This window comes from Protopterus annectens, chromosome 6.part0, assembly GCF_019279795.1.
Source record: "Protopterus annectens isolate FY-2018-M chromosome 6.part0, PAN1.0, whole genome shotgun sequence".
In the NCBI taxonomy this organism is placed as follows: domain Eukaryota; kingdom Metazoa; phylum Chordata; order Ceratodontiformes; family Protopteridae; genus Protopterus; species Protopterus annectens.
In genome coordinates this window covers 1606741427-1606762282 of record NC_056737.1, presented here as the reverse complement: position 1 = coordinate 1606762282, position 20856 = coordinate 1606741427, and the positions used below count along the sequence as shown (strand labels likewise).

The window sequence follows — 20856 nt, the reverse complement described above, 5'->3', positions numbered from 1 at the left end:
AGGGGTGCAGAGATGCTTGCCCCCTCAGAAAAAATATAGATTTTTACTATTTTATTGTTTTCGATTTTTCGGAATGTTGAAATGATGATCTTGACCGTATAACATTCCACTTTCCTAAAAGTCAGTGTTGTCATGTAGACCCATTCTAACTTTGGAAAGATTATGAGAATTTTATTCTTTCTCTTCGTTATTGCAGCAAAGATAGTTTGTGTGTATGTGGGAGATGGTCTCAGAGCATTTCTGGACTTCAGTATTTTTAACAGGTTAATTTGAAATTCCAGATTCTGGATGGTGAAAAAATAGAAGTGTTAACTAGCTGTTCATTTCGGCTAATAAAACTGCAAAAATTAGAGTTTGGAATGAAGAAAAGGCTCTGTTGAGCATGAGGCTTCTCAAAAAGTGGTGTTTAAAAAAAAATTGTAGAATTAGATGACAGAGTCTGTAGCAAAAACCTGAGATTTTCTGATGTACTTGAAGGTATAGACTATATCAATTGTATGAAAGTACTGGTGCTACGCAGCAGGATTTTTTAATTGAAGGAACGCATTGAGTGCATGCTTCAGAGATGGCCATGAGTATTCAGTCAAGGCCTACATTAGTAAAGATGCAATCATTCCATCAGAAAGAGTTGATCCAGACAAAACTGTGGCAGAAGGGGAAATGTTCAAAATTGGAGACAGCAGAGTGTTATATGGAAAATGATTATTCAGTCTACATCAGGCAGGAGAGAAGCACATTTATCCCATTAACCAGGGAATGTCGAGAGGCAGATGTGAGATTCAAGCTGCTGTATCCACCTAACCTCAAGAGTATTTTCCCTGGAGAATTAAAGACATTCTTTGATGCAGACCAAGCTAAGGAGGAAATAAAAAAATATATCAAACAAAAAGTGAGCAAGTAAGCAGAATGGACTCTGCTTCTCATTCTTTTGACAGTAAAGCTTATAGAGAGACTTTGCCAGTGAAAGTCTTTCCAGTGCTCCAAACGAAAATGCTTGAGAGACAGACTCCCCCCCCCAAAAAAAAAAAAAAATTAAAAAAATTACAGGGATTGACTAGAAGACTCAGGAATAACTTCATCTTGACCTAGACTGTAGTGTTATGCAGTGAAATAATCAGGAAGATCAGCAACACTTTAATCAGCTAATAAATGTGAGATTTTAAAACATCAACCACATTTGTGACATATGGCTTTGCAGACAGAAGTGGCTGATAAAAGACTGGACTTTGCTGAATTTGTTAAACTTGTCGGTGGGCTTTGTATATACCCTTCATTATGTGTTTAATGTTTAAAAGGACACTACAGGGAAAAAAGAAGCTGTAAGTAAAACAAACTTTATTGTTATTAATATTTGTATAAAACATTTCATAATATAAACTGCATCTTTTATTATAAAGCAGTTTTGTATAGTGTGCAGTCAAGGATATTTTCAATGTGGGGGGAGTCTTTTCAGAGACTGTTGTATGAGGTAAGTATACTAAAGTAAACAATTACCTATTCAGTTATAAAAAAAATATAGGTTTTTACAGTATAACAACAGAAGAAAAGCTGACTAGAACAAGTTTAAGTTAATGTAATGCTGATCTTGGGCTGCTAGGATGGGAGTGTAGAACTAATATGATAATTTCCCCTTGTTATTACAAGGGTGGATGTCTACATTATGTCCTTTACCTAAGCTAAAATACGTTTTTTTGAGAGCAAATAAGCTTGAAAAATTAAGATAAAATGACAAAAGCCATGCAAATGGTGCTTCTTGGATCTGAAAATATATTAGCTTTTTTGGTTAGCAGCTGTTCTCTATTAGAGTCAAGCAGTTTGCGGCTGAAGGTAGGTAGTTGGGGGAATTATGTACATTCTGTTGTTCTGAGTGAAATTTACAAAGATTCCTCTTCATGCATCTGCACGTTCTTTGCTATTTTATTTCTCATTGCTAACTACTATTTGCATGTTCAAAGGTTCATCTTGAGAGTTGTGAGTATTATAAGCTGAAGGAAATGCAAAATTTAAAGGTACAGTGATAAGCAGTTCAATGAAAAATACAGTTTAACATTTTGGGGAAGGGAATAAAAGGTAATATAGCAGCCTTAATACTTTAATGCATTTAATAGAACAGTGCATAGTTTAGTTTTATTTAAATGTTGCTAGTGCATGTTTTCTTAGAGCTAGAAGTAAAACGTACAAGCTGGTTATCACATCTGTGAGAGGAATAGAGATAAAAGAACAGACAGCAATCAGTGTAAATGGGAACACTGGGTGTAACATGCACTTTTGAATGGATAACCGTCATTTTAGATTAGGCTATATCCATGGGTGCAGCTATTGATTTGGGGCAGTTGTTCCTGTCTGGAGGGTTAGACTTCATTTGCTGAAAATGTACATAGTTGTGTGTGTTTGTTCTAAATTAATAGTGAATTGAGGTGTTCTAAAAATGTGTTTATTTTTTGTTTGAGGGTTTTCATTAAAGCAGAAAGTCTTGAGATAATGTGACATAGATTCAGATGGAGATGAGAAGAAACAATTGTATAAAAGTTCAGCCTGCCAAACAGTGTGTGCGTGTAAGACAAGCTGAAAATACACATTCAAACAAACTGTCATGTATAACTGTGGGAACAATAGCTTTTTATAATAATGGGTACTTTTTCCTTAGTATCTTGGAATGTAAATGGAGATGTTCTTCATCTCACATTGCTGCAGTCCTTACATATGGGCCTCAGTGTATTGCAGATGTCAGAAAAAGTGAATAATTGCATGTGCATTCCTTGTTTGGGGCCTGAGCACACGGTGAGGTGGGGTGTCGCTTTGTGCTAGGTTTAATAGCACTAATAATATGCCGTCGGATACTCGGCCGCCGCTTCAAGAAGCAAAAGACAAAGCGGTTAAACCCAGGCAAGATGAGTCATCTGTTCGGTTCTTTAGTGGCTTCAGTGGAACGGTGCTGGAGTCTCAGGGGAGACTTTGGTTTTGCAGGATGTGGCCTCTCAAGAGGCAGGTCAGGCTGAAGGGCTTCTCAGGTTCGCTTCTTCCAGAGGCAGGCCAGGTTTAGCTTCTGTTGGTGTCAGTCCTAGTTCAGCAGGTCTGTGCCTAAGAAGCACATGCTTAAAATGGCAGAAGATTTGATTACTCTGATTAGAGGTTCTTTGCCCTCCTGAGAAGAGGCCTAGGGTGGAGCCAGAGTTGGTCCTTCTGCTTCTCCTCCAGAGGATTTTTCTTTTCAGAGACACTTCATTCTATGAGGGAGCATTTTAAGTGGGAAGGTCAGGACTTCTCTGATTCACGGAAAAGGCTTAGGGAATTTTGTTTTACCTCAACATAGGCCCTTAGCTATACCCCTGTTCTGGATGTTGTGCAAGATGTATTTTCAGAGGCTTCACTTAATCCTGATTCTCTGTTAAACCATATAGGTATTACAGGGTGCCTGAGGCTCATAAATATCCTCTAGATAAAGAGGCCAGAGCTTTGGATAGATGGGGAAAGAAGGTCTATACATCTTCTACCTTAGCTATGAGGGCTTTAAATTGCCAGTTTCATATGTTGAAATATCAAAATTTTCTCCTTAATTGAAATCTAAGGTGGATGCTCTGGCAGAAGGCATTGACTGTAAAGAATTACAAGATTTGGTGCATGTCTCTGAACAGGTGGGTAAGCATTCTTTACAGTGTGGTTTTGATGCTGTGCAGTCCTCTTCTAGGGTGGCTGCCACTGGTTCAGTTCTTCGCAGGCACGCCTGGCTTAAGGATCAGAATTTATCTGACCATGTTAAGACAAGGATTTTGGATGCTCCTTTGCAGTCTGAAGTGTTGTTTGGTCCACCTGTGGAATCAGTCCTGAAGTAGTTGGAAGACAAGGCTAAGTCTATGCAGACTGTTAAAGATTTTTTGCAAGTTCAGCCTCCAAAGTTTAGTAGAAATTGGCCTGCTAAGGATCCTTCCTCTGATTCTCAGTCTAGGGGTAGATCTAGACGCAGAGCTCAGAGTTCCTTCAGACCTAGAACATGGAGTTCACCTGCACAGTCTTCAGCTGCCAGATCCTTCTTGCCTGGCAGCACTGGGAGGAAGGTTTGGCACTCTCAAAGGAAAATTGGATTTTAATTACCCAAGACAAATGGGTATTGGATATCATACACCAAGGTTACAAGTTTTATTTCCATACTTTACCTCCTTTCAAAGGCATTCCTCAACAAAGACTAGAGGCTCACAAACAGATTTCTCTACTACTACAAATAGGAGCTATACAACGGTCCCTCTGCCAGAAGTGGGAGACCAATTTTGGATTTATCTATCCTCAACACATATCTGGACATTCCCAAGTTCAAAATGTTGACGCTACAACAGCTTTACCTCTGCTGGGCAAAGATCACTGGATGGTGACTCTGATCTCAAGGAGGCTTACCTTCATATTCCTATCAGGCCCTGTTGCAGGAAGTATAGCGTTTTCGGGCTGGGACTTTTCATTATCAGTTCTCTGCATTGCCCTTTGGCTTATCTACTGGCTCCAGTGTAGCTTTTCTTCAGGCTAAAAGGAATACAAATCTATCCTTATTTGGACGACTGCCTGATTCTGGCTCAAGGAAAGGACAAACTTCTTCATCATTTACAGTATGTGATGGCAGTGTTAAGATGCCTAGGGTATTCTGTGTCCAGTCTAGTACCTCTCAGGACATGTGCTTTCTGGGTGTGAGACTGAATACAGCATCCCAGATGGCCTTTTGACCCCGGACAAACAAAAGAATTTTGGGAGCTCATCTGAATGGAAAACTTCAACATTTACATATCAACTTGAAGGAGATGTTAGCAGTCCAATTTGCATTGATAGAACAGACAACACAACTGTCATGTGGTACATCAACAAGATGCAGACAAGCAATGATTTTGTGGGGAGACTGCTCTCAGTTTACAGCTGAATCTTCAGCAAGGTTTCAAATTACCAGCTGCCAAAGTTTTGCACAAAAGTTTCATCCCACAGCTTGGAAAGTGGATGCTCTCTCATTCAATTGGAGTCTGAAGGTCAGACAGGACAAGCCAACCATGATTTTAATAGAGAACAGTCATTTACTCAATGTCAAACTTCACTCTCTACATCTAACAGCCTGGCATATTCTGTTTTGGTTCATGCTGCAGCAATTTCTGCTCATTATGACTGTGACCCACCATTATTTTCTCATCCTTTGTTTAAGCAATTCCTTAGAGGGGCAAAGAATATAAGACCCCACTTAGAGCTCCTACTCCTGCTTGGGATCTCAATTTTTGTTGGAGAAACTCACTCTACAACCTTTAAATATTTATCATGGAAGACTGCTTTTAAGGGTTTCTGAATTACAGGCCAATTTTCCACAAGGATAGGGTGTGTTTGCTTACTACCCCTTCCTTTATGCCTAAAAGTGGTTTCTAGTGTGGCTTTAAACCAAACTATTGGGAGAAGATTTTGCACACTTTGGATATACACAGACTAGTGTTATATATTGAGCAGAAAGAACTAGGTTCAGGCAGCAGTCAGCAGTTGTTTTTTCATCATTGCTTTTGGTTTCTCAGGCAAACCTGTTTCAAAACAAACTATTTCTAAGTGGATTGGTTTTTTCCAGCTGGGATTAGGCCTCATTCCACTAGGGCTACTGCCACTTCTACAGCTTTTGGCTACTAAAGATATTTGGAGAGGCAGCTACTGAGTTCAGTGCATACTTTCTCTAAGCATTACCTACCTCTGCTTTGGGATTCTAGTTTGGGTTGTGAATATTGTAAATATTGTAAATTTTGTAAAAATGATTAGTGCAGGGGGTTGGTTGTTTTTTTTTTTTTTTTTTTTGGCTTTCTTTTTAGGGCCTTCTGACATCTGGGGCAAGGTCATGCGTTACCTGACGTCCCTGATGATGTGTTTTTTCTTGACCGACCCGCCAGTCAGCCTCTTTGGTATTATGGGACGACCGAGGGCAGCGGACTACCCATATGTAAGGACTGCAGCAATGTGGATCTTCGAACATCTACATTTATGGTAGGTACAAAACTGTACTTTACAGATAATGAGAAAAGAACAGCATATTGAATTATGCTAAGAAATGCAGAAATCAAATAGCAATGCTGCAGGAGACAGATTTGGAAAGAAATGAGCATGTGGATTTGACAAAGAAAGGATTTAAAAAAGTATATTCAGCAGAATATTAGAGAGAATAGAAATGAGGAGTAATAATGATTGCTGGTGGGACTCCAGTAATGACAAATGAGGGAAAAGAGACGATAATGGTATGTCTGTGGTAGTAAAGGTCTATTGGTAATGGAGGAGGATTATGCTGGTATGTATTTATATTCCACCAAAATCTGTTATTATGGAGCTTAAGAACATTTTGGGAAAAATAACCATCTTTCAGCAGGGAATATTACTTATTGGTGGCGACTGAAACTTGATATGCAATAGTGAGGATGTTTCAGAGGGAAGTAGAAGGGAAAATATAACAAAAGAGGGTAGATTTCTGAAAAACAAAAATTGTGAAAATATTTCATAGGAACATATGCATTTAATTTCAAGCTTTGACATGCATCCAAAACTATTTTAGATCATGCACCAATAAAAACTAGTATAAAAATGCAGGGTAATGAAGTAAAAATGAGACACTGGTGCTGTTCCACCTACCTGTTAAAAAGAGAGGAACTTAAGAAATATGTAGTGCAAATTCTTCAAGTTCTGTTAGGGAAGATAGAAATTTCTTCAGAAGGAATAGCTAGTGAGTGAGATAAAATAAAAGTGGAGTGTAAGAATGGGATAGAAATAAAAGAAAAAGAGATATGGTTAAGATGCCATAGGATTTATTTAGAGGGTCTGACAAAGGTTAAAGTATTGCAGGATAAGGGGAGTCTTACAGGGCAAGAAGAGGCACAATTTCTAAATGGAATGGTGGAATATAAATACATGCCAGGATAATCCTCCTACCTTTCCAGTAGCCCCTTACTACCACAAATCTTCCATTGCTGAATATCCCTTTTAAAATCGTTTCTTTATCAAATTCACATGTTCATGCCTTTCCAAGTGCCTTACGTGTTGCATTGTTGTTTGCATTCAGCATTTCTTAATATAATTCAGTACTCTTTCCAATTTTTCTATAGCTGTGAGGCCATTAACATTCTTTAGTAATATATGTAGATAGTGTAGTCATTTTAATAAGAAGTTGTTATTCCCACCTATTTTATATATGATAACTTTTTAAATGCATTTTCCAGCTTTTGTATTACATGCACACACTAATATTTGGCAGGTTTATCTTTTATACAGTTGCTTCTTGCTATCTTCATTTGCACCTATTTCGCATTTATAAGACCTTTAATGAAAACCCTCAAAAACACATCTCTAGAACCCCCCCATAACCTATCAACCTAAAACAAACACACAGAATATGTACATCTTCAAATAATGAAGTTTAAACCTCCCTTTAGGAAAATTGTCCCAAACTGACAGCTACACACACGGGTATAACATAACCTTAAACTTAAGGTTGTCCATACTAAGAGGAGTGCTCTCACTTACAGTAATTGCTGTCTGTTTTTGTCTTTATCTTTATTACTCTCCCAGATGTGAAAAAACAGCTTTTATGTTTTCAAAAAGAACATTAACTTTTAACCTTAAAAGTATCCTGGCTTTTATTGCAGTTTGCCTGCCTTTATGGAACGTGTTCAGACAGTTTCAAATGTTTTTAAGATATAAAATTAATGAAGATAAAACAAAGGCTGTATCAGTAATTTATGCATCTGTTAACTCTTTGGTTTAGCAATGACCATACTTACTGAGAAAATATTAAATAAAGTATTTAGGAGTATCAATTAAAAAGACTTCTTTTATGACAGATAAGGGTATATGGGAAGAGACTAAATATATGATACAAAAACTGAAAAAAATGGAAGCTCTTGTTTTGGATAGTATGATACAAGCAGTGCAAATATTTCTGGTCCCTTTATATATAGGTCAGGTTTATTTTTATCAAACTGAAGAAAAGTTGTGAAAAATAATAAATAAAGGGGTGAAGGAATTTATCTGGGAGGGGGAAAAGTGCAAGAGTTAAGCTGATACTCCCAATAGGATTACCTGAATTAAGGGCTATTTTAGAGTTACACAGTTAAGACTTGTATACCTAATACAAGCAGGAAGTTATAATGCAAAGTGGAAAAGAATGATGATGAAGCAAGGGAGGGAGTTCAAAAATTAATGAGAGAAAGGGGGATTTTGGATGCAAATTCTTAAGGAACATAATAACCAGCATACAAAATATTATAGGTTCATAGGTTCATACTAGGCTATCTGCCCTAGGGCATTTATAAGCCTAGCCAGAGTGTGTTTGGCTTTCGCCACCCATTTTAAATTAGTATACTGTGCCTCTGTCTAACAGTGACAAAGAAGTGATACCCGGGGTAAACCTACGATCTCCCATCCACTCATCAAGATTCCTCTTGAAGAGAGTCAATGAGGGACTCTGCCTAACCTGGACTGGGATTTTATTCCAGAGTGAAGGGAGCCTCTGGGTTATGAATCTGTCCCTCCAGCATGTCCAATTTATTTCAGTGCTGAGGTTCAAGTCTCTCGAGCGCGTAGCTCGATGGGATTTGGATTTTCTGAGGTGCAGCATGTCCAGTAATTCCGGGTTGGACATGGCTTTATACGTCAGGCACAGATCACCTTTGAGCAGGCGGTATGCCACAGAGTAGAGCTGGAGTTTCTTTAACCGGGCAGCATATGGCATCTGTTTGAGCCCTTTGATCCTCTTGGTGAGGTACTTTTGGGGTCTTTCCAGTTGCTGCAGGTGTCTGGTAAGGTACATCCCAAAAGGGGCATTGTACTCAATTATGGGCCTGATGAGGGATGAGTAAAGAGGCACGATGACCTCCCCTGATCTAGATGTGAATCCCTTCATGATTAGGTGGGCTATATAAAATGTTTTTCTAACCACTTTGGCCATGTGGTTGTCAAATGAGAGATTGCTATCAACTTGGGTCCCAGGTCCCTAATTACTTCTTCTGTACTTAATGGATTACCACCTGTGTGGTAATTTGTGGGCACTTTGTTTTGCCAAAGGGATAACTATACACTTTTGGCGTTTAGCTTGAGGCCATGGCTCTGGCACCAGTTGTCTGTTTCTATGAGGCCCTTTTGGAGGATGCTTGTGTTGGCTGGAGAGTCGATTATGGTGCCCAGTTTGCAGTCATCTGCGAACTTGGTCAGCCACAGTCCTTCCGTGTTGGCCTGTACCTCCGAGAAATATATACCGAACAAGAGAGGTCCCAGGACTGAGCCTTGTGGGATGCCACTTGTAACTGGTTTGGAGTCTGACATGGCTCCAGCAATTCTAACCATGTGGGTTCTGTCCTTGAGCCAGTTTGCAACCCATTGAGTGACATAGGGGTTTATATTTAAGCTGGTGAGCTTATCTATAATGCCCGAGTGGGTATTGTATCGAAGGCTTTTGCGAGGTCCAGGTAGGCTATGTGGACCACCTTCCCCTCGTCAATGGCCTTGGTGACTGTTTCAAAGAAATCAACCAGGTTTAAGAGGCAGGATCTGCCCTTAACAAAGCCGAACTGGGTAGGATCCAGTGTCTGTAGGTCCCCAATATCTTTATTTATAAGGTCCATGATGATCCTTTCCATAGCTTTGCAGACTAAGCTAGTCAGGCTTATGGGTCGATAGTTTCCAGGATCCGTTGAGGCACCACCTTTGTGGAGAGGGACCACTGTTGCTGTAAGCCACTCTTTGGGTACATATCCTGTAGTAAGGCTGAGACTGAACAGTAGTTTTATGTTTGGGTTTAGCTCTTCTTGGAGTTCATGTAGGACGCAGCCCGGGACACCATCTGGTCCCATTGATGCTGTGTTTTTTGCTTTCGAGAGGGCAGCTCTTACCTGAGCATCTGAGATGTCAGGGGGGCAGCACTCTGCTGGGATAGATATTTGCCCTTTTGGTGGGGTGGGGAGTTTGCGCTGAACCTGTCAGCTAGGATGTTGGCAATGTCTGTGGGTTCAGTGTATTTTTTGTCATTTTGGACTAATTCTGAGCATATCTGGGAATTCCCACCCAGGTTCCTAACATAACTAAAGACAGCCTTGTGATTATCCTTAGTGTCCTGTGCAATTTTTCTCTCGAAGCTGGCCTTAGACGATTTTATGAGTGCCCGTAGTTTTTTGCTAATACTGATCAGAGATGCCTTCCCTTTTTGGGATTTTGCTCTGTCATGTAGTTGCTTCCTCCTTCTATTGTATAGTTTGTTTATGGCTGGGGTCCAACAGACAGGACGTCTGCCTTTGGAGGATTGGGTCTTGGTTTTATTTGGGATTGCATGATCCATGCATTCCTGAAGGTGTTCATAGAATGCGTTTATAAAGGATTCTGCGGTCTGGGCCATATTTTCCACAGGCCCGGGTGCTTTGAAGGATTCCACCTCGGTTTTGAGGAGTGTGAAATTTGCTTTAGAGAAGTTTTTCACTGTGGTTTTCAGGGCAGCGGGTGGAGTCGGGATGTGAATATCCAGTGAGATTAGTTTACGGTCTGATCTTACCAGTGAGGGATACACTTCTGGTCTGGAGCATAGAGTCCCCATGTTGGTGGTGATCAGGTCCAGTATGTTTTCCCCTCTTGTGGGAGTGGTAACAAGTTGTTCCATAGTATTTGAGTTTATAAATTCTAGGAACCTTCAGGCTAGGGTGTTGGAGCTAGAGTAATGCTCCCAGTCTATGTTTGGGTAGTTGAAGTTGCCCAATATAATGGTGTTTGGAGAGACCTTCATATTTTCCAGTGTTCTCAGGAAGGCCGAGTGGGGTTCCTGGGTTTGGGAGGGTGGTCTGTAGCAGGCTATAAACTGGAAGGCAGTTTTACCCACTGTTAGTTGCACATGGATAGTCTCTGATGCTTCGTGCTGTGCCACCAACCTGGAAGTGTGGGTATCTTTGACGAATATTGATACTCCCCCTCCTTTTGTGGTTCAGTCCAAGTTTTGGGGGCGAAAAGCATGGTATGAGGTATAACCTGGTAGTGCTGGGGTGCTCTCGGGAGCCTTGAACCAGGTTTCTTTTACTGCACAGATATCGATGTTCTCCATGCTAAGGAGAGTTTCTAGTGCATGCATCTTGAGGTTTAGACTTCTGGCATTGAGTAGCATTACTCTTAGTTTCTTATCCCTTGTGATACCTATGGAGGTGGGTTTGTCTTTTGAGCCTTGCCTAAAAAAGGCACTATGGGGGTAGCAAGAGCCTTTGCCAGTATCCGAAAGCCCAGGGGTGACAGGTGCAAGCCGTCCCTAGCGAAGCATTGTGGCTTGTCGAGCATGTCATCCCAGGCTGACAGGCATTGGATCCTATATTCATAAAGTTATAAAAAGTATTCTGAGAAGTAAGAAAACACATAAATGGAGAAATTAAATTTTGTTAACAGAGATGACTGGAAGTAAGGATACAGAAAATAGGTAAGAGGGGGCTGGGATTTGTGAAGAAAACTGGCAAAGAAACCATAGGGAAAGGTAATCGAGTGGGATGAGGCCAAGAAAAAATTTGAACTTTAGGTTATAGAGATTGCCTTCCCTATCAGGGATTGATATCAGAGGATAGGCAAAGAGAAAGGGATAGGGGAGTCCTAAGTGAAAAACTTGCTGTTTTAGAGTTGTTAGTCAAATCTAGGCAGAAGCTGCTGGTTAAAAGGGAATAAATTAGCAAGGTATATAAAACATTGTATAATAACTATAAGAATCAATCAGAGGAGGTTAAAAAAGATTAGGAAGAGAGACTGTCAAAGAAATTTACAAGGGAAGAATAGGAACACATATTTATGACTCTCAGGTATATAGCAAATTGTAGTAGGTTTAAGATTTTTTGTTTGGAAGTGTTTGCATAGTTTATTTTAAATCCCAAATACACTGCATATAAATTTTCCTCAGATAGATAGCAAATGTTGAGGTGTGATGGAGAAAAAAGATGTTTTTTGGGAGTGTGATGAGTTGGCAGATTTAAAAAATTCCTTTGAGAGTAGTGTATCATAAATATTGCAGGAGCAAATGGCTGTATGTGAGAAAATTATTCTTTTTAAATGAGACACAGGATCTGAATTGCCTAGACATAGTAATGATTTATTAAGTTTAATTTACTGGCTGGCATAAAAACAATTTCTAGAAAATGGAAATCAAAATGTAAACCAGCTGTGTATGAAGTATTGACTAAGTTTAATTCTACTGGCTGGCATAAAAGCAATTGCTAGAAAGTGGAAATCAAAATGTAAACTAGCTGTGTATGAAGTATTGCATATTGTAAATGGATAAAAAGTACTGGAATAGGGATCTTTAGAAAAGAGAAAGAGCAAATTACATGGAAATACATGGAATTTGTGGGAGACTGCAGAATAATGTTCAGGAGGAGGAACAATGTTTAAGGGAGGGCAGGAATTGATTTGATTTATGTCATGTTGAACTAAAAGGCAGTTGTATAAAGAAAGAAAAGCTGTAACGTTTAATGTGTTTAAATGGCAAAATGTTGACATGGTTTGTTTTTATTTTTGTTAATGTATATATGCCTGTCTTAAGTAATATTTTTATAAAGGTGTTTAAAAAAACGTAATATTTCAAACAGCAATCTTGTGCATAGGAGTCCAGGATCACAACACAAGAGAGAGACTGTTTTTTTTCTGAATTGCAATAATGTCAGAGTTTGATATAATGCTAGCAGAGGGTATGGGGTAAAGGTTCAAAAGTCCCACCCTAAAATAATGATTTTTTCTTGTATTTGTCTTTGATTTGTTTATTTTTGGGGGCATGAATTCATAGAATCTTTGTATGAAGAAGTTTTCCTCACTTAGAGAGATGCTTATTCATTTATTGATTACTATGTTGACTTTGAATTGATTGAGGAAGACAGTTTGCTTACATAGGCACTTGGTACAAGATTAAGTGTTTTAGAATGTCTAAATCATGAATTAGCTGTGCACTTAGTTTGTTCTAGAATTTACAGAATTGTTTGTCTTGTTTCTCAGTGGCATGGACTTGTTCTGCAAACCATTGTCTTTCCTTCACTTTTTTATTAGGTTTTTCCTTCTGCATAAAATAACTGAGGAGGAGAAGACAGATGCTCCTTATTTTAACAGCATTTATTCGGCAATTTTATAATCTTAAGATTGCCAAAAGAAGCAGCAGCCTTAACAATGACTGCTTGTAAAGATACACTGAGATGATGTTCATCGTGCATACAGCTGCAGTCATAACAGATGGGTTATCCTGCCGTCAGGCGGGTCCTCGGTCGGCCGAATTCCAAAGTCTAGGTCTGGCGTCGGTTGTCGTCGCTTCCTCCCTGACGTCAGTGCGGCAGGGGTATAAAAAAGGCAGCCGACGCCATTTTCCCCAGTCTTTCTTGCTGCGCGGTGCCCGAAGCAGAAGCAGTTCGCAAGTGCTGGTCGGCCAGCTCCTGAGATTTACAAAAGTATTTCAGCCGAAGTCTTCTTGAAAGCTAAGTACCCCGTTGGGGAAACTTTTCTTGCCTCAGACCGATGTCAGACAAAGTTAATAATTGCATTTCATGTGGGAAGCAAATACCGCATAAGGATTTCCACTCTTACTGTATACCTTGCTTAGGCCCAGACCACGACGTCTCGGCCTGCCGTTTTTGTGCTAGATTCAACAAACGCACTATTAAGCATCGGGCGGAGTTCGCCCTTCACTTTTTTGGCAAAAAATTTAATTATATTATGTCGTCGGATTCTCCGACTCCAGTTTTGAGCAAAAAACGCAAAGATAAGGACCGGCATACGAGGTCCGCACCACCTACTGATACCACGCTAACGCCAACAACCGGTTCTCCGGTACTCAGCGAAGTGCCTACGCAGCCCCTGAGTACCGATGACAATGCATTACCGGTGTCTTCAGTACCCGAGGTCGCAGGCTCCTCGGCCCCCATTTCTACTACAGATACCGACGCCACTCCTGGCGGGGAAACTCAGAATTTAGACAGGCCTGCCATTTCTCAAGGGGTCTTCAGGCCTTCCTCCTTCTCTATTAAAGGCTTCACTAAATCTAAAACAGCCATGAAAACCAAAAAACAGGTTCCTCAGACACCCTCTCAAGGCACCATGCCTAAAAAACAAATGCTTAAAATGGCTGAGGATTTGATTACTCTTATCGGGGGTTCTCAACCCCCCTCTGACAAAAGGCCCAGATTAGAGGAAGACTACCCTTCCTCAGATCAAGCTTCTATTACCTCAGAACTATCTGAGGACCAGGATTGTGCCTATTCTCCATTCGAAGACTCTGATGCAGAGGAGTCTATTCCCTCGGTCTCCCCTCCTAAGGACTTCTCTTTTGGGGAAACCCTGCATACATTGAGGGAACACTTTCACTGGGAAGGCCAAGATTACTCAGATTCCAAGAAAAGGCTCAGGGAATTTCTTTTGCTCCCCCAGCATAGGCCTCTGGCTATCCCTCCTGTTTTAGATATATTGGATGATGTGTACACAGAAGCCAGCCTTAATCCTGATTCTTTGCCTCCAGCTCCTGTTAAACCAGACAGGTATTACCGGGTTCCTGATTCTCACCAGTTCCTATATAAAAGCCATACTGCTGACCCAGAAACTATTTCACAGGGTCCCAAGGGAGTTAAGGCCTCCACTGCTAAAAACCCATTACCTTGAGAGAGAGATTCCAGATCTTTAGAAAGGTTGGGGAAAAAGGTGTACACCTCGGCCACTTTAACCATGAGGGCATTAAACTGTCAGTTCCATATGTTAAAGTTTCAACAGTTTTTGATATCTCAGCTGAAAAGCAAAATGACACAACCAGAACAACCAGATTTAAAAGAGTTGCAGGATTTGTTGCATGTGCAGAGCAAGTGGGTAAACATACCTTGCAGTGTGGTTTTGATGCTTTAGAGGCCTCATGTAGAGCTGCTGTTACGGGGTCTGTTATACGTAGGCATGCTTGGCTCAAAGAGCAAACCTTACCAGATCATGTCAAAGCTAAATTATTAGATGCACCTCTTCAAAAAGATGTATTGTTTGGTGTTAAAGCAGAGGAGGTGCTAAAGAAAATGGAGGAAAAAGCGAAATCAATGCAAACAGTGAAAGATTTCCTGCAGGTACAATCTCCACGTTTAAGCAGAAACTGGCCTTCAAAAAATTGGTCCTTTCCAGCCACGGACAGACCTCAAAGGGGCAGATACAGGCGTCCAAGGGATAGAGGGCAACCTCAAGGATCTTTCAGAGCCAGACAGTGGCAAGCACCAACCCCAAGAGGTGGAGAAGATAGATCACAGTCTTTTAGAAAGCAGACACAATGACTTCTCCCTACACCTGCCAAGCAAAGCTTTAATGGCAGCACCTTTGGGCGGAAAACTACATTATTCTCAAAAAATTGGCATATTGTTACAAAAGACAAATGGATTCTGGACATTATAGACAGAGGCTACAGGTTCTACTTTCACACCCTTCCAAAAATGAGAGGCATGCCAAACCTGCCACAAAATCAAAGGGCAGAGGCACAAAAACAAATTTCAGCTCTCATGGACATGAAAGCAATTCAAGAGGTACCTGCAAAAGAACAAGGTCAAGGGTTTTATTCCAGACTATTCCTGGTACCAAGGAAAGACAAAGATTGGAGACCTATCTTAGACCTATCCATCCTAAACACATATCTACAGGTGCCAAAATTCAAGATGCTCACATTACAGCAGCTTCTTCCCATGCTGGGCAAGGAGTCTTGGCTGGTAACATTGGACCTCAAGGAGGCATACCTGCATGTCCCTATCAGACAAGATTGCAGAAGATACCTCAGATTTCTTGCAGGTTCAACCCATTACCAATTCTCTGCATTGCCCTTTGGCTTATCTACTGCCCAGAGTGTTTACGAAATGCCTGGCATCAGTAATCGCCTTCTGCAGACTACAAGGGATACAAATCTACCCATATCTGGATGACTGCCTGATCCAAGCGGACAGCAAGGACATACTACTGCAGCACCTGGCATTTGTAATAAAACTGTTGAACTTCCTGGGATACACAGTCAACAAAAAGAAATCAAAACTAATACCCTCTCAACAAATAATTTTCCTGGGTGCCAACTTGGATACAACCACCCAGATGGCCTACCTCACGCCAGACAAGCAAGGGCTACTGTCTCAATACTTCAGAAAAATGGCAACTTACACCAGGCTAACTGCAAGGAAAGTCCTGCAGGCTCTGGGATTCATGGCATCTTGCATCCTACTTATCCCATGTGCAAAGCTGCATATGAGGAAACTTCAATGGTACCTAAAAAACTTATGGTCTCAACACAGCCACAGCTTGGAAGCAATTATACCACTCATTCCATGCCTTCAAAAGGAATTTATGTGGTGGGCTCAAGCTTGCCAAAGAAACACAGGTCTTCCTTTCTGTGTACCTCAAGCAACTCAAATCATCACAACAGATGCCTCAGACTACGCCTGGGGAGCACACATGACAAATCAGTGCATTCAGGGAAAATGGGCACGAAAAGAGAAGCTCCTTCACATCAACCAAAAGGAAATGCTAGCCATGCAAAAGGCTATTATGACCTTCAAAGACCTACTGCATCCAGGCCAGCTATTGATAAGGACAGACAGCACCACAGTGATGTGGTACATAAACAAATGGGGGAACTCATTCATACCCCCTGTGCAGGCAAGCCATGACCCTATGGAACACAGCACTGGAATTGAAAATTCAACTACAAGCACAATTCCTGCCAGGGAAGGAAAACACACTGGCAGACAACCTAAGCAGAAATATGACAGATCCACACGAATGGAAGTTGCATCCTCAAATTTTCACAAAGATAACTCAGGCATGGGGACAGCCAGACATAGATCTCTTTGCTACACACAGAAATTGCCAGTTGAAAAAATGTTGTTCAAGGACCTATCATCCACAGGCCTGGAAAGTGGGCGCACTTTCCTTCAATTGGGCAACATTGACAGTCTATGCCTTCCCGCCTCTTCCTCTGCTGCCCAAAGTTCTATTAAAAGCCAGAGCAGAGAGGCCGAAAATGATTCTCATTGCTCCAGACTGGCCAAGGCAACACTGGTATCCGCTCCTGAAGAGCCTGACACATTCCCCACCATGGATCCTACCTCTAGTCCCTCTTCTGTTGTCCCAGCACAACTACAAAACTCTTCACAGCCATCTCAAAACTCTAAATATAGCTGCATGGAGAATTCCTTGATTTCACAACAGTTTCTCCTCTCCAAGGAGGTGCAGGATGTCATCTTGGAAGCCAGAAGAACTTCTACTAGAAAGGCCTACTCCGCCAAATGGAAACGATTTTGTGCCTGGAATCAAAAGAAGGGACAGAATCCTTGGGTAATAAATATACCTCAAATTTTACAGTACCTAGCTGAGATGTTAAACAATGGACTTTCCTTCTCCTCCATCAAGATCCACGCTTCAGCCATTTCTGCACAATACAACACAGATCCTCCTTTATTCTCTCATCCTCTCTTAAGGCAGTTCCTCAGAGGGGCAAAGAATATAAAACCCCCAAGGAAACTACCAGTCCCTGCTTGGGACCTCAACTCGTATTGGAAAAGCTGACCCTTCCTCCCTTCGAGCCAGCTTCTTCATCAGAGTTACAGTACTTGTCATGGAAAACAGCCTTTCTTCTGGCTATCACCTCAGCTCGCAGGGTTTCGGAGCTACAGGCCCTCATGGCTGTGCAACCATTCATCATTTTCCATCAGGACAGGGTTTCCTTATGAACCAACCCTACCTTTATGCCAAAGGTAGTATCCAGTGTAGCTTTGAATCAGACTATCCATTTACCTACCTTTTATCCTAATCCACAGAACAAAGGGGAAAGACTACTACATTCCTTGGACATTCACAGACAACTTCGTTATTATTTGGACAGGACAAAGCCATTCAGGAAATCTGAGCAACTCTTTGTGTCCTATGCTGCAGGAAAGGCTATTTCCAAACAGACAATTTCAAAATGGATAGCCCACTGCATATGCTTTTGTTACTCATTTCATGGAAAAACTGTGCCTGCATGCATCAGATCCCACTCCACCATAGCCACAGCTACCCCTGCAGCCTTCCTCAGGGGGGTCCCTACCAAGGATATTTTGGAAGCAGCCACCTGGAGTTCAGTGCACACTTTCTCCAAGCACTATCACCTCCCACTATACTCTAAATCTAGAGCGGGCTTTGCCACAGCAGTCCTGCAGGGCATCCTAGCCCCTCCTAGTTCCACTTAGTGCCTACCACCCTTACTTAGCTTTGGGATTCTACCCATCTGTTATGACTGCAGCTGTATGCACGATGAACATAGTACAGTTTTGTACCTACCATAAATGTAGATGTTCGAGTGCTCATACAGCTGCAGTCCAGGTTTCCCTCCCTCCAACCCCTCTTAGGACAGGCCTTATGACAAACCCTTTTCATATAACCTTTTGGGGTACTCTTTTATGGTATATTTGCTTGCAACTACTGTTTTTTATTTATCAACATTGCATTTTTGCATAACATTATGTTTGCCTTCCTTCTGGGGGCACTTGACATCTGGGGCAAGAAAAACTGAAGAAAATGGCGTCGGCTGCCTCTATTATACCCCTGCCGCACTGACGTCAGGGAGGAAGCGAAGACAACCGACGCCGGACCTAGACTTTGGAATTCGGCCGACCGAGGACCCGCCTGACAGCAGGATAACCCATCTGTTATGACTGCAGCTGTATGAGCACTCAACCATCTACATTTATGGTAGGTACAAAACTGTACTTTCTGCTTCTGGAGAGGTTTTACTTCCATAACTAACCTTTTAGAAGAACCCTGCTTCTGTTGACTGGATGATTTAGTCAATGTCAGGGGCTCAACAGGCATCAGGCTCACCTTAATGTTGAAAAATCAGAAGACTATGAGGTCAGTTCCCTCAGGTAGTGCTTGATTCATTTTTCCAATGCTGACACTGCAGTACAGCATAACATGGGTGTTGCATTCCCGAGTACGTCAGATGAGACTTTAAACTGAGGTCTCTTCTGACTGCATGTATGAATGAATGAATCAATCATTTTTTGTGTACGAGCTGGGGACTATGGAAGATAATGTAGGAATTTAAGATTGGCAAGTTTTCAGATGGATCTTGACCTTGTTTTTTTTTGTTTTTTTTTTTGTGTGCCAGTTTTCTCTTGGTTTGCACCTTTTTAGTCACAGTCTGTTACATACAGAAAAAATGTGCTATAATGCCAAGTTACATCTCTTTGCTTTTTTCAGTTCACCACTCTTGTCTCTAAGGACTGTATCTCAGAAGGGAGTAAGGTTATGGTTTCATTTGTATCCTGTTTGCACCTTGTTTGATTATAACTGTATCACCAACAGCTGCAGTTTATTTGCATTGTCATAGCAATCTCTACATTGCAAATTTATGTGGATCTGTTATCAGACAGCAGACTTCATCCATTCTAATAGCAAAGCTTCCCTCATAGAATCAGTGCTGGATAGTATTGAGAGACGTGTTTCTTTTCTTTGGACTTAATGTAACTGTCACTGTGCTATTCACTGAAGGCTTTGGCTGATGTGTAGAGGTCCATACTTACATAAGGTGAGTAAAATGGAACCATGTTGTGTTAACTCGGAGTAGCAACTGGATGCAGTCTCTTAAATTGATGTGATAATCTGTAATAGTTTAGCTTTCCTTTTCATTTAATTGAAAAGTTGCTTCATCGATTTCTAATATTACCTCTTCCTGTCAGGATGTTCATCATGGAAATGGGACCCAACAAGCATTTTACAGTGATCCCAGTGTTCTGTACATTTCAGTACATCGTTATGATGATGGTAACTTCTTCCCAGGAAGTGGTGCACCAGATGAGGTAAAGCATTCATGGATTACTCATTCTTCCAAAAATTGTCTTGTTTAATTGTAATCTATAGTTTCTTTTATGTGTGTTTTATTCCATGGTTACAGATCTAAGTCTGGGAAAAACAAAGTAAAGGAAATAAATAGGAAATCACATCAAGGCAATATAGATGTGGAGCAGTACTATATTTACTGACCTATGCAGTTTCATAGCATGCATACATATGCACTCATTTTTTTTCTGCTTTATTTACTTCCACTGTATTTGCCTTGTGCCATCAAATAACCTCCTTTAGATGACTTACAAACTGATCACTTAAGTTCTCTGCTTAATGTGGAAAATGATACAGCACTTCACAGAAGATATTTGTAGATGGATTTCTTCACAGGGGACTTGTTGGTCTGCTGTATGCAAATCCAGCACCATCATCAAAACCACTGTCTGCTTTTCTTATAGTAACTGACTATAGTGTCTGACCTGTAAAGATAAATGTTTGTGAGTACTGCCATTTTAACAAATTAATAATGAAAAAAAGAAAACTCACAGTGAAGAAGAGACCAATTTTTTTGTTTGTTTCTTCCTCCTCCCTACCTGCCTCCGACTTGCTCATTGTCTCTGTGTGTGTGTACCCATTAAGCCCATTCTTTCAGCTGGGGCAAGGGCCAGCAGTCCAAGGGTTACATGAGAGCCCTATGAGCCATGATTTCCTTCCCAGAAAGCCTAATCAGCTCATTCATTTCCCCCTCTGGCAACAATCCGGTAGTAGGATGTGGGCTAGCTTCACATCCTTAGGAGTGGTGGTTTGCTCTCTTGCAGTTGCTGCCTGGTCAAGAAGAGAAGGAGTGCATGCTCCCTTACACTTATCTGTTCCTTTCTGTAGCACTATAGAGCATAGCTTCACATTACATTGACAAGCACAAACCATCATGGCCCTCATAAGTGGGTAATACACCCATTCGTTGCTAGGCATTTCCAGTGCCACAGGTATGATATGCACTTCGAGTTGGCCATCTTAAGTTTTGATTATCTGAAGTATTCCATGTTTGAGTAAGCA

General features: G+C 41.0%; 1 protein-coding gene across 6 annotated transcripts in view; it reads left to right on the top strand.

The window, feature by feature from the left end:
* Positions 1-20856, top strand: part of HDAC4 (histone deacetylase 4) — a 3124471-nt gene that overhangs the window by 2589424 nt on the left and 514191 nt on the right. For all 6 annotated transcript variants that reach the window (XM_044075061.1, XM_044075057.1, XM_044075060.1 and 3 more), the window contains one exon: positions 19695-19814. In XM_044075061.1, the coding sequence (XP_043930996.1) occupies positions 19695-19814 (120 nt within the window). The remainder of the gene's footprint in view (positions 1-19694; positions 19815-20856) is intronic.